General features: G+C 43.5%; 2 protein-coding genes across 2 annotated transcripts in view; one reads left to right on the forward strand and one right to left on the reverse strand.

Moving 5' to 3' along the window:
* NUP210 (nucleoporin 210) overlaps nucleotides 1-9,034 on the reverse strand; it is a 307,403-nt gene extending 298,369 nt beyond the window's left edge. The window contains 1 exon segment of the mRNA XM_029600827.1: nucleotides 8,227-9,034. Within this exon segment, the coding sequence (XP_029456687.1) occupies nucleotides 8,227-8,399 (173 nt within the window). The 5' untranslated portion in view covers nucleotides 8,400-9,034.
* Nucleotides 9,018-12,994, forward strand: part of HDAC11 (histone deacetylase 11) — a 154,294-nt gene continuing 150,317 nt past the window's right edge. The window contains exon 1 of the mRNA XM_029600833.1: nucleotides 9,018-9,036. The gene's annotated coding sequence lies outside the window, so the exon portion shown is untranslated. The remainder of the gene's footprint in view (nucleotides 9,037-12,994) is intronic.

Below are 12,994 nucleotides of genomic sequence, written 5' to 3' on the forward strand. Positions count from 1 at the left end.
TTTTGAGAAAAATAAATCAAATAAAAGAAACAGAAAGGGGTTAGAGGAAAAGCATTTTAGATGTCATGGGAGGCAAGTGTTCCTTTTTCAGGATAGAGGGAGGCAGCTTATCCTCATCCTTCCCAAACAGCTCCCCTAATGCTTACCCTATGCTAGCTTTGTTTTTAGAGTCCTATGTTTCTAACATGGGACTGATTTACTATTTACTATTCTGTCCCTATGGGAATAAATTCTTAGTAAATCAGGCTCATGGTAAATGACTGCAGGAAAAAGGGCCAGTTGGCCTTTCTAGTCTAGTCTGATCTTCCCCTCTCATTCTCTACCACATTGGGTAGATGAACTTGTAAATTTTCGTTTAAACCAACACATGTTTTTTACGCATCTTCTCAGTCCTGTTCCTATCACTGCCTTCTACACTTATAATCACTACTACTGATAAACTGAGAGAAATTAAATTAAACAACTTGGTGCTTTGCAAAAAGACTAGTTCTGAACACTTTTAAAAGTGCATGCCAGCCACATCCTGCCTGTGGTATTGTGCACCACTGAAATGAAAAAACAGGCTTTTGATACAACATCAAGCCAAGAGAAGGGCTCGTCAAAAGAAAAAAAGAACCAAATAAAACATTTTGATATAGGGCCAAGATTCCCTTGAAATACTTTTGTAACAGGACTAATGAAGCTGGGTCAGATGACTGAATTCTCTCCTGTGAAGTAAAAACAAAACAGAGGAGGGGCAAAAAAAGCAAAATTACAAGTAGAGCCTATAGAGCAGGGGTGGGCAGGTCTGGTCCTCGAGAGCCACAAACCAGTCTGGTTTTCAGGATATCCCTAATGAATATGCATGAGAGAGATTTGCACGCACTCTGCCTCAGTTGTATGCAAATCTATGTCATGCATATTCATTAGGATATCCTAAAACCTCGACAGGTTTGTGGCCCTTGAGGACTGGAATTGCCCACCCCTGCTATAGAGTATCCTATGAAAGTGTGCACACGCCTAGGTCTTGTCTTTCAGTCTCATCAATATTCCAGCTGCACAATGCTGAGCAATTCACATATGTAGGGCAATTAAAATAAAACTGTGTGGGCAGGAGCAAAGCCTCCAGATAGTTTTATCCACACATTTTGCACTAATTCTCAAACAGACAGAATGCATGTACTTTCAAAATCACCCAAGAAAAATTTACACAAAGAGCAAGATTTTAAGAAGCATTTACATGCTTAAAATTGGATTTTACAGGTGTAAATGAACTTTACCCACATAAGTGGACTTTTGAAAATTGCTACATTGTACATCATTGAATTGTCCTTAAAGTTCACTTACATGTGAATATCTTAAGTGCTTAAATTAGAGATGTGATTTGGCCAAACCTTTTGGTTCGGCCTTTGTTAATCGGCCCACCACAGGAAATTTCGTTTTCCCGTGGTTCGGGCTGATTTTATTTTGACTGCCCCCAAAACAAAAAATGAAACCCACCCAACTCTTCACATTTAGTTACAACCCCCTCCCCACCCTCTCAAGCACCCCAAGACTTACTTAAAGTCCCTGGTGGTCCAGCGGGGTCCCGGGAGCGATCTCCCCCTCTCGGGCCATCGGCTGCCACTAATCAAAATGGCGCTGATGGCCCTTTGCCCTTACCATGTGACAGGGAAGCTATCGGTACCATTGGCCGGCCTCTGTCACATGGTAGGAGCAATGGACGGCCGGCGCCATCTTAAAAAATGGCTCAGGCCATCCATTGCTCCTACCATGTGACAAGGGCTATTGGTGCCATTGGCCGGCCCCTGTCACATGGTAAGGGCAAAGGGCCATCAGCGCCATTTTGATTAGTGGCAGCCTATGGCCCGAGAGGGGGAGATCGCTCCCGGGACCCCACTGGACCACCAGGGACTTTCAGTGAGTCTTGGGGGCAGGGGGTTGCAGTAAATTAAATTTAAAGGATTGGGGTGGGTTTGGGTTTTGTTTTTTTAATGTGCCCTTTCTTCCCCCCAAAAAAACGATAAGAAAACCACATGAAATTTCGTGGGTTTTCCTATCGTTTCGTAGGCCCCCCGAATCGCAACGAAATAGGAAATAAAGACGATATTTCCTATTTCATTGCAAACGAATGCACATCCCTAGCATAAATGGCATTTTAAATTGCTAGAAAAGCACGTTACATTTACATAGGTAACTCCTTTTAAAATTACCGCCAAAATATTGCACTTGCTTTTTCTGTGGATACCGTTTACAGTCAAACAAAACATGGTTTTGAAAATGCAAAACTACCCTGCCCCAGAAATACTTCCATTAAAATGCAGTTAAAGTACACGCATTGCTCCACAATGCGTGTACTTTTACACCACATATAATGTGGTCACAAGAAACAGCAATGGGATTTGAACCCTGATTTGTAGCCTACTGCTCTAACCACTAGGAACATGGAAAAACCTACAGTACCTGAATGTAATCAGCTTTGAAGTGACTGAAAGGTGAAATATAAATCTAAATAAATAGAGAAATAAAGAAATAATACAAGATGGACACATTTCAAAACACACTTTTTACTTGAGGAATGAGAAGTTACTACTTGCCTGATAATTTCCTTTTCTTTAGGATAGAAGGATGAATCCAGAACCAGTGAGTTATGCAACTCTAGCAGTAGATAAAGATGGAGCAAAACTGACATCACAGTACACATACGCCTGCATTGACATCAGCCCACCAGTATTCTCTGCAGAAGCCAACTGTGGGCAGACTAACAAATCTTGATTACCACCAGATAACCATTCCAGTACTCAGTCACCAGGAAACACTGAGCTCAAAGAATGTACTAACACTAGTCTAGTTAGCCATATTAATTGTTCCTTCCTGTTCGATGTAATTTCTAACTTAGTTCTATGTAAACCGACGTGATATGTACTAATACATGAACGTCGGTATATAAAAGCCTTTAAATAAATAAATAGGGACTGGATTAACGTGTAGCCACGCAGGAGGACTATAAGCACAATTCTTTAGCAACCAAGGGTGGGAAGCTGGATTCATCTGTCTATCCTAAAGAAAAGAAAAAATTGTCAGGTAAGCAGTAGTTTCTCATTTTTTAGCATCTAAACAGATGAATCCAGAACCAGTGGAATGTACCCAAGCTACTCCTGAACAGGGAGGGAGGCTGCCCACGGTCCAGTTTACACCGCACCTGCAAAAAGCTGCATCCTCCAGGGCCTGCACATTCAGATAATACCTAGAAAAGGTGAGTAAGGAAGACCACATCGCAGCTCGGCAAATGTCACTGAAAGATAATCTCCACCCATGACACTGCCTGAGCCCTAATTAGACACTAAGAAAATAGATATTTACCTAGGTAAACTGATTTTGAAAAGCGGATAGGATGCCAAAAAAAATTCAAATTTGCCCCAGAAAGAAAATGTGTTTATTATTTTTATTCTGCCTTTCATAACTGTCAGCCACTTCAAAGCAAATTACATTCAGGTAATTTCTGGCTGGAGACTGCTTATTATCTAAGGGAATTACTTCCTAAGGCTTTTTTCTCCCCATTCTGTGCCAGAGGGAAAAATGCTTAACAAATAAGCCTTTAAGTTCATTCCTGAAGCAATGGAGGATGAAGTGACTTGCCCAAGGCCACAAGGAATCTCAGTAGGATATGAACTCTGGCTTCCCTGGTTCATAATCTGCTGCTTTATCAACTAGGCTACTCCTCCACTTCACTTACTATAATGAAAAAGCGTAACCATCAAAGCTGAGTTTTTGTTTGGCTGGTTTCCCTTTAACTCTCTTGCTTTAGAAGAAATGCCGTTGGAGCCAAACTGACTTGGAAACAGACATTTGAGTCTTCATTTTCTGTTATTTGGTCCCCTGATCACCAAACTGTGTACTTTTGATGTGCAATCTAACTAATAATCAGAGACAATGTGAGAAAGAGGGAGACTGAGAATCTCCATTTTCTGATTTGTTTCCCCCCCCCCCCCCAGCTGAATTGGGAAAAGACAAAATATTGCAATTATATACCACAATCACAAATATTGCCCAAAATGTGGTATATCCTGATGATTACAATTTAAAATCACATTTAAATGGTCTGAGGACCTTGCAATACACAGATGGAAGTCCACAACTGTGGATTGCAGGATTGCAATCCACAATAGTAATTTTTTGGCCAATTGATTCAGCTAAATAAAAGTTCTACAAGTTGAGAGCCGTTATCACTCTACTCATTACAAATTTGAATTTTGCTGTAAATAGGAAATGTTGCTGTTTCACCCATATGCTATATTCAGGAAATCTGTAGGGCATTGTACAACACTAAATCTTGTCCATGCCTGAACCTTATTATTCATTAAATATAGTAAGTTAACTGACACCATGGAGCTTAGATTCTGTGCACTTTCACACTTTCCCACACGTCTTAACTAGGGGCCCGATTCACTAAGGCTTTTTTCCCCATTCTGTGTCTATGGGAAAACAGCTTAGTGAATCTGACCCTAGGTCAGGTTCCTTCTGTCCTGGATGTAGAACATAAAGTCTGTAAGAACTGTTCTCTGGAAGGACTGAACATGAACCAAGCTGTACCAATTAGCACACTGTATTATTTACCAACCTACACAAAAGGATCAGGAAGCAAACTACTGTTCATCATTCATGATGCATCAAAAAAGTACTTCTGTAACAAACATTTAGCTAAACTGACAATTTAAACACAAACTTTCAAATACAGTCCTCTCCAGCCAAAGTACCATGTGAAAACAAGACCTTCAGCTGACAAAGGTGTATTAGCTCTCTTGCCTGCCATTCTCCTGTGCTCAGTTTATCACTGTTGTACACTTTCAAATACTCCACACAGTAGCATTCAAACACTTTTTTATGCAGTGCATGTTATAAGATCAGGCCAGTGTGTGCACGCATGTTTTGGAAGACCACAGAATATGTCAGACAAATCACATCTTCTTTTAGTGGTCTTAAAACTGCAGCTTAGATTAAAAAAAAAAAAAAACCACACACACAACCCAAATTTGAAAAACTGGCACAATATATAATCATAAGCAGATTTTGAAGATTAAAACTTAGCTTATATTTATTTGGCTATGCCATGTGGTTAAAAATGTACCCTCAATGGAAACATGTGGAAACAGCTTACACTCTACTTAGTCAATAAGGATTCTGCTTTCAAAATTAAGAGAATTTAGAATTCTCATCTTCAGCAAATGAGAATTTTTTAAATCAAAATAGTATGCCCCATAGTTACCAACCGACACGGGCCGATACAGTACAGTGCTCTCCGGTGGAGCACACTGTTAGCCCGGGTTTGGACGCATGTTTGACGTGCTATTACCGCTTATTGTATAAGGGGTAAAGCTAGTGCATCGAAAACGTGCGCCCAACCCCCCCCCCGAAACTAATAGTGCCTGCAACATGCAAATGCATGTTGATGGCCGTATTAGTTGTTCCCATGCGATACAGAAAGTAAAATGTACAGCCAAGCCGCACATTTTACTTTCAGAAATTAACGCCTGCCCAAAGGCTGGCGTTAATTTCTGCCAGCACCGGGAAAGTGTACAGAAACACAGAAAAAATGCTTTTCTGTACACCCTCCGACAAAAAATGAAAAATTAAAAAAAAAAAAAATTTAAATCGGCCGGCGGCCCGCAGGTCAGAAGATGGATGCTCAATTTAGCCGGCACCCGTTTTCCAAACTCGTAACTGTCAGCGGACTCGAGAACCGACGTCGGAAAAATTGAGCGTCGGCTGTAAAACCCGCTGACAGCCGCCGCTCCTGTCAAAAAGGAGGCGCTAGGGATGCGGTTCTAGTGCCTCTTTTTACCGTGGTCCCTAATTTGCATCTTCTTCCCCCCTGAATCGCCCGCACTCCCGTGACTTTTACTGAATCGGCCCGTGTGTGGGTAACTATTTGACACTTTCAGGACATTTAAAAAAGCTGTGCTTATATTTCTACACTCAGTAAAAGCAAGTGAATATTAAGTAGGGATGTGAATCGTGAGATTGATCGTCTTAACGATCGATTTTGGCTGAGGGGGGGGAAATCTGATCGTCATGGTCGCTGTATGACATAGTGAGGGCAAAGGTAGCGCCGGCGCCATTTTGAATATTGGCAATACGGCCCGCGTGCAGGAGGTCGCTCCCGGACCCCCGCTGGACTTTTGGCAAGTCTTGTGGGGGTCAGGAGGCCCCCCCAAGCTGGCCAAAAGTCCCTGGGGGTCCAGCGGGGGTCCGGGAGCGATCTCCTGCACTCGTGACGTCGGGTGCCAGGAACCAAAATGGCGCCGGCGCTACCTTTGCCCTGTCACATGGTAAGGGCAAAGGGCCACCGGCGCCATTTCTATTAACGCAGCCGTGGCCCAAGAACGGGAGATCGCGCCGGGACCCCCCCCCCACTGGACCCCAGGTAATTTAAAATATTTTGGGGGGGTTCGGGAGGGTGGGGGATTTGTTTTAAAGGGTCGGGGTGGGTTTTAGGGTTGTTTTGGTGTGCCGGTTTTCCCGCCCTCCCCCTCCCCCGATTTACGATTTTTTGACGATAAATCGGGGGAATTGCTATTGTATCGCAGCTCTAACGATTTAAAATATATCTGACGATTGTTTTAAATCGTCAAAAAACGATTCACATCCCTAATATTAAGTACTGCGAGTACGTGAAAAGGCTACTCTTAACTCAGTGTCTGTAAGTGAAAAATGTATTGTCTTAAGATAGAGGGGAAATTTCCCAATATATTTCAATTTAATAATTATGTTTCTTATTTTTACAGAACAAGTATGCACAACATAATTACAAGGTTACAATGTCTCTATAGACGGGAACTTACAAATAAATTTGAAGCACAAAGTAGCAAAATTCCTGAATTGGCCCAGGCTGCCAGGTTCACAGCTCAGCACACTATGAAATGCTGTGTTATGTTACACACTACACTAACCAGCCCTTCTGCTTGACAGGGTTGAAATGAAAGGCCATAGATGAAAAGAAAGTGAAACTATGCATGTTATGATTTTCCCTTTTTTTTTTTTTTTTTTTTTTTTTTTTAAGTGCATGGCAATTAAAGTTAAACAAAAAATGTAAGGTGATAGTTCTTCATTGGACCAAGGTAATACATTTCTTGAGTAGCTTTTGAGAGCTACCATGCTTCCTTAAGTGTCAAATAGAATGAGAACATATCCTTTTCAGCTCCCTACTTATGGTCTAAACTACCACACTATGAAGTTAATTTTCAAAATCGTTTCTGCATGTAAAAAGCTGTATATATCATAGCAATTTTCAAAAGCCCATTTACGCATTAAAACCTTTTGAAAATTAAGCAAAATTTCAAAAAAGAGTTAAACACAAAAGTAGCAATTTTCAGGAGTCTTGTTACATGCATAAGTCCTTTTAAAAATTACTTCCATTGTCCCCATGTCCATCCTTTCTTTGCATTTTACTATAGCACTTTGTCAGGCACTGCAACTATAAACATATTTGCATCAGGCAGGAATATAAATTAACTGTTTAGTCTTATAAGCACTTCGACTTACTTGTGAGCTGGAGCTACTTTCCTGTAATACTTTAAAAGAGGAAAGACACCATTTTAAAAAACAGAACTTATTATAGTGTAGATTAGGGCCACCTTCATTTTTTTTTTTTTGCATATTTATCAACGACAGCCTGCCTGACTACATTCTTTGCACCGCCTGCCTGACTACATTCTTTGCCCATGTCACAATATTTTGATAACCATTAATTCCTCATGATGTTGCAAAATGCTGTGACAGGTAAACAAATTATGTCATTTTCTAGAAAAATATTAAACAGCTGGCGAGCAATCCAGGTCCCTTTGTTTTGCTTCCTGGGAGAAGTGAGTCAACTCATGGCCCCTTCTCCACTACGGGCAGCCAGGAAAGTGGCGAGCTAAACCTGAGCAATCTAAGAGCTCAGCACAGGCAGCCTGAACCAAGTCATGCTGGGAAGGCACAGGACAACTCCATTTCCCAACCTGAGGTGTGCTGCGTTTTTTTGACCTCGCACCGTACATCTTTTCTTCACTTTAAATAAACCGTTACTTGCATACTACAGCATCGCCGCAGCGATACCACCCTACTACATCGATTGCACATCTACAAAAGAAATGAGTGTTTAATTGGAAGTTGGCATGTAATAGTGGGGATGGAGAGGGGAGACCCCAGTGCAGGCCGCTTCCGGTCGGCGCGGCTGCAAGGTGCCAAGCAGCACGTTGCACTCACCAGCGGTAGCAGCCCTCCGTGGCTTCCAGGGTGAAATTAATCTTCGTGCCCCGGGCGTAGGGCAGCAAGACTTTTGGAATATTTAGTTTGGAGGCGGAGGCGAAGGACGCGAAGGAGAGCACGACCAGGGAAATGAAAGAGCTGCGCGCGTGCTTTCCTGCGGCGCGAGGCATCTTCAAGTTGGGTTCCTTCCCGGGCTAGCGGTGCGAGATCCGCCTGCAAGGTGCCGCCGCCGCTGGTTCTCAAGCGGAGTCCGGGGAGGGGGTACTGCTCTCCTCCCGCTGCCCAAAAGAGCTTTCGCTTAGGTTTAAAATCTCCACGGAGAGGCGCAGGGAAGGAAGAATGAAGACGAAATGCTCTGAAAAGCGGTTACAAATGTTGCAGTTCCGGGACCACCGCGGGCAAATTCTTGCCTGGTGGCGGGCAGAAGAGGAGGGACTGGATACAAAGTTCCTGAGTCCGCACGAAGCCGTGCTAGAGTCGTTTCTTTGCACAAAAATCCCTTTCCCAGTGTGTCACTGAAGTTAAACTAATCCAAATACTACTTGCATGGAAATAAAATTTTCAAAAGCCTTTCTCCAATTATTATCAAAAGAAAAGGCCATGCTTTGGTAATGAAGACCGGGATCCGGGAACAAGAAATACCCGCCTCGCACAGCTATTCGCCGGACGTCAGAACCCCTGTGCCCGCCGAGGGAGAGGAGGAGGGGCGGGGGAGGTTGCAAGAGCCGAGCGGAAGAGAGGAGAAAGAGGTCAGAGCTGCGTGAGGTGAAGCGGAGGACGGAAGGCTGAAGCAAGGCGGCGTATAAGGTTACGGTATCACGACTAGAATATCGCGATTGCCACCCTTCCTCCGATAAAAAAAAAAAAAGCCAGCACAGAGAAATAGCTGTAACAAAACCCATGCTGATAAAAAAAAAAAAAACAGCGAGGTGATTGCTTGTCCTTCCCCAGTCACCCTCCCTCCGTCCTTAGGTACTACTGGTGCTCACGTTTATTGTGGCAGCGCTGTTCAAAAACACAAAACAGGTACTGAAAGTATCTATTAAGAAACAGGTGAAATGCACATACATACATAGAATAAAAGGGTCACTGTTCGTGCCATACTTTGGAAATTATCCTTCCTACCGTTCATCATCTTAATCATCATTTTGATCGCTATTTCATTTTATAAATACTATTCTGGTGAAAGGAACGAGGCACTCGGCAGCAGAATGTGTGCGCCTGTAATTTAGGGTACAGGTGTCAGTGTAATGGATAGATTTTTAACCAAATCGGTCCTGCTTCTCACAAGTGCTTCTTGCTATGGAAGGCGGGGGGGAATAATAATGAGCGAGTGTGGCAGGTAGAACAACTACCGGTACCACTGCCCCCATCCTGACGGGGGGAAGAACGGCAAGGGCCCAGCAGTTTCCCCTGGAGATTGTCATCTTGGTATTGACTTAGGAGTGTGGCCTAGTAGCAAGGTTTTGCAGTGCAGGTTAGAGACATATAGCATCTTTACCACAGCATTCCCACTGGAGGATGCTGGAATGGTTTTTATTCCCGTTTCTGTAGCCAAACGTCCCCTCCCCCACAATGTCTGTGTGGATGTTTGAGTTGGAATTGAAAAAAAACAGGTACTTTCTTTCATGTTCCTCATGAACATTTAGATCTAGTAGGTGTTCTAAAAGTGCTTTTTTTTACAGCAGCAGCCCCTCTGCCCTGGAATATTTTACAAGTATTGGTTAGAAATGAATTGAGTTATATGAAATTTCATAAATTACTTAAGGCTCATTTGTTTTCTTCCAGGTTTTCAGAGGAGGGGTTCAGTTAAATTGATTTAGGATTGGCTTTTGCTGCTGTGGAGAATTGGGATTATGATTTGGGGAGTGGTGGGGGTCTGGGAGGGGAGGGTCTGGTGGCATTGGCAGTTGGTAATTTGGTTATGTAATGTTGTATTGTTGGTAATTAGTTTTATGTTGGATTTTATTTGTATGTTAAATCTGTAAACCACTTCTAGTGTAAATTTTACAGCTTATGCCTGTGACACTGTGTGTAATCAGAATGGCCCGAGATCGGATGCAGGCTATACTCGGGCTGAATATTCATGGACTTTTATTAATTCACAACAGAAAACTCTGCATATCTTTGCAGCTTATAAAGAAGCTTTATCATAACTTACAGTCTCTCGTGCCTTTCCTAAGTTTCTCTAGGGCCTTCTCCTAGACCAGGATTCCCTGTTGTCTGGGGCTTAAGGTAGACTGGGCCAAATGTCTGGATCCAATCCCTTAATGTATTCTGGGGTTTTCTTGTGTATATGCATTTATAAATAAATTGTTAATATATTTAGGCCTAAGTCCCTGGTGTGGAGCTTGGCTTTGGTATAGTTTTTCTGTTAGGTCACACCCAGTGGCTAGTTAGTAGACGTGATTCGGCTGAACCTTTTGGTTCGGCCTTCATTATCGGCCCGCCGTGGGAAATTTCGTTTTCCCGCGGTTCGGGCCGATTTTAATTTGGCTGCCCCTGAAACGATATCCAAAACTTGCCCCGACCCTTCCAATTTAATTAATTAGAACAGAGTTGTAAAAAAAACAAAAACCCAAACCCATCCAACCCTTCAAATGTACTTAATTGCAACCCCCACTCCTGACCCCCACCACCAAAACTTACTGAAATTCCCTGATGGTCCAGTGGGGGTCCCAGGAGCGATTTCCCATTCTTGGGCCATCGGCTGCCAGCTATCGGTGCCATTGGCCGGACCCTGTCACGTGGCTGGCGCCATCTTAAAAAATGGCACAGGCCATCCATTGCTCCTACCTTGTGACAGGGGCCGACCAATGGCACCAATAACCCCTGTCACATGGTAAGGGCAAAGGGCCATCAGCACCATTTTGATTAGTGGCAGCCGACGGCCCAAGAGGGGGAGATCACTCCCGGGACCCTGTTGGACCACCAGGGACTTTTGGTAAGTCTTGGGGGTGGGGGTCAGCAAGTCTTGGGGGGGTCGGGAGGGTGGGGGTTGCAATTAATTAAATTTGAAGGGTTGGGGTAGGTTTGGGTTGTTTGTTTGTTTGTTTTAATGTGCTTTTTCTCGCCCCCCCCCCCAAAAAAAAACCCGATAAGAAAACCACACAAAATTTTGTGGGTTTTCTTATTTCGTTGACCCCCCCGAAACGTGATGAAATAGGAAATGGAGAATATATTTCCTATTTCATCGCGAATGAATGCACATCCCTACTAGTTAGCTGTTTCTCTGTTTTTGTGCTTATTGTTTGGAAGGAAGTTTTGTCCACCAATATTGTAAAATAAAAGAATATTGTTTTGTGGCTGAAGGATGTGCTGAGGTTTTGTGGAGCTTTTGAGGCATCCCTGTGTTCATACCTGGGAACTCTCCGGATTTGGCCCGGAGACTCCGGAATTCTAAAAGAATTACCGGGTCTCCAGGCCAATACCAGAAATCTCCGGGTGCTGCAGCAGAACCAATCTGCTTGGTCCCGGAAAGAAGAAAGGAACATCATTGGTCTTGCATGGCTGAAAAAGGAGGAACTTGACAGTGATTTCTACCATCTCCGGACCTTTTTAACTCTTAACTTTGCTTCCTCGTGACACCACCTGCTCATGCATAGCCTATTTCCTGTATCCAGCCACTTGCCCGCCCCATCCTGTTTGCCTTGGCCAATCGACATTGCAATTTCCTGCCTGTGCATCAAACAAAGAGTTAGAAATAGGCAGCATCCACTTCTGCAGCACAGTTGGAGAAGGAAGAGGCTGCTGCTGCTCCAGGAACCCAAGTTAGAGTCCTTTGTTGCTAGTGTGTTTTGAAAGGGGGGGAGAGAGAATGAATGAGCATGTCTGTGAGAGTGAGTGAGGGTGTATTTGTGTAGGAAGAAGAGATCTGAGAGTGTATGTAGGTGAGTAGGAGAGAGCTGAGTGCAAGTGAGCATGAGTATGAAAGTGAGTGGGCATGTGTGTGTTGGTGGGAGAATGGCAGAAGTAAAGATGTAAATGGACATGTGAGAGAATGAGCAGTGAATGTAAGTGTGAACATGTAAGAGTGTTTATGAGAGCAAATTTGTGAGCATCCAGTCCCACTGTGTAGTTGCCCCCCCCCCCTCCCCTCAGCTAATCCATGGTAATCTCAGGGTGACTGGAAGTCAAATGTTCCCAGGTATGCCTGTGTTCATCAGTCCGAGAGACCTGACTGCCCATTCAGCAATAGTTGGAGGAGGAACAGTGGACTGGATACTCATCCAGTACTGTCCTTGGGTAAAGAGAGAAGAGCTACCACATTGATCTTTACTCAACAAAGACTACAAAGATATATCAAGTATAACAAAAGAAGAGGAGCATTTTGGAAAATTCACAACCGAGCAGCAGATTTCTGGGGAATCCTTAAGGGATAGGAGGACCTTTCCAGTTTGCCAAGGCAGCTTCACATTCTATCCATGGAGAAAGAAGAGATCATAAGGGAGTATGTATTTAATGCTTTCAGATGAGTTATGGTTATTACCAGAGAAACGTACCAGGTGCCATATTATACATGTTGATAAAACTTGGAGATGAGAACCCAATAGGGATTTTAATAGTCTTAGCAACTCCACTTTGAAATAACGTTTCATCCATTCAAGAGCTACTAGAGCAGTGGTTCTCAACCTTTCTAATGCCGTGACCCCGAAATACAGTTCCTCATGTTGCGGTGACCCCTTGCCCCGCCCTTGCCCCGCCCTCGCGGGGTGAGGGTGGGGCTTTGGTCATATGGGGGCGGGGTTATGGATGGGGTTGGATT

Source organism: Rhinatrema bivittatum, chromosome 4, assembly GCF_901001135.1.
Source record: "Rhinatrema bivittatum chromosome 4, aRhiBiv1.1, whole genome shotgun sequence".
In the NCBI taxonomy this organism is placed as follows: Eukaryota; Metazoa; Chordata; class Amphibia; order Gymnophiona; family Rhinatrematidae; genus Rhinatrema; species Rhinatrema bivittatum.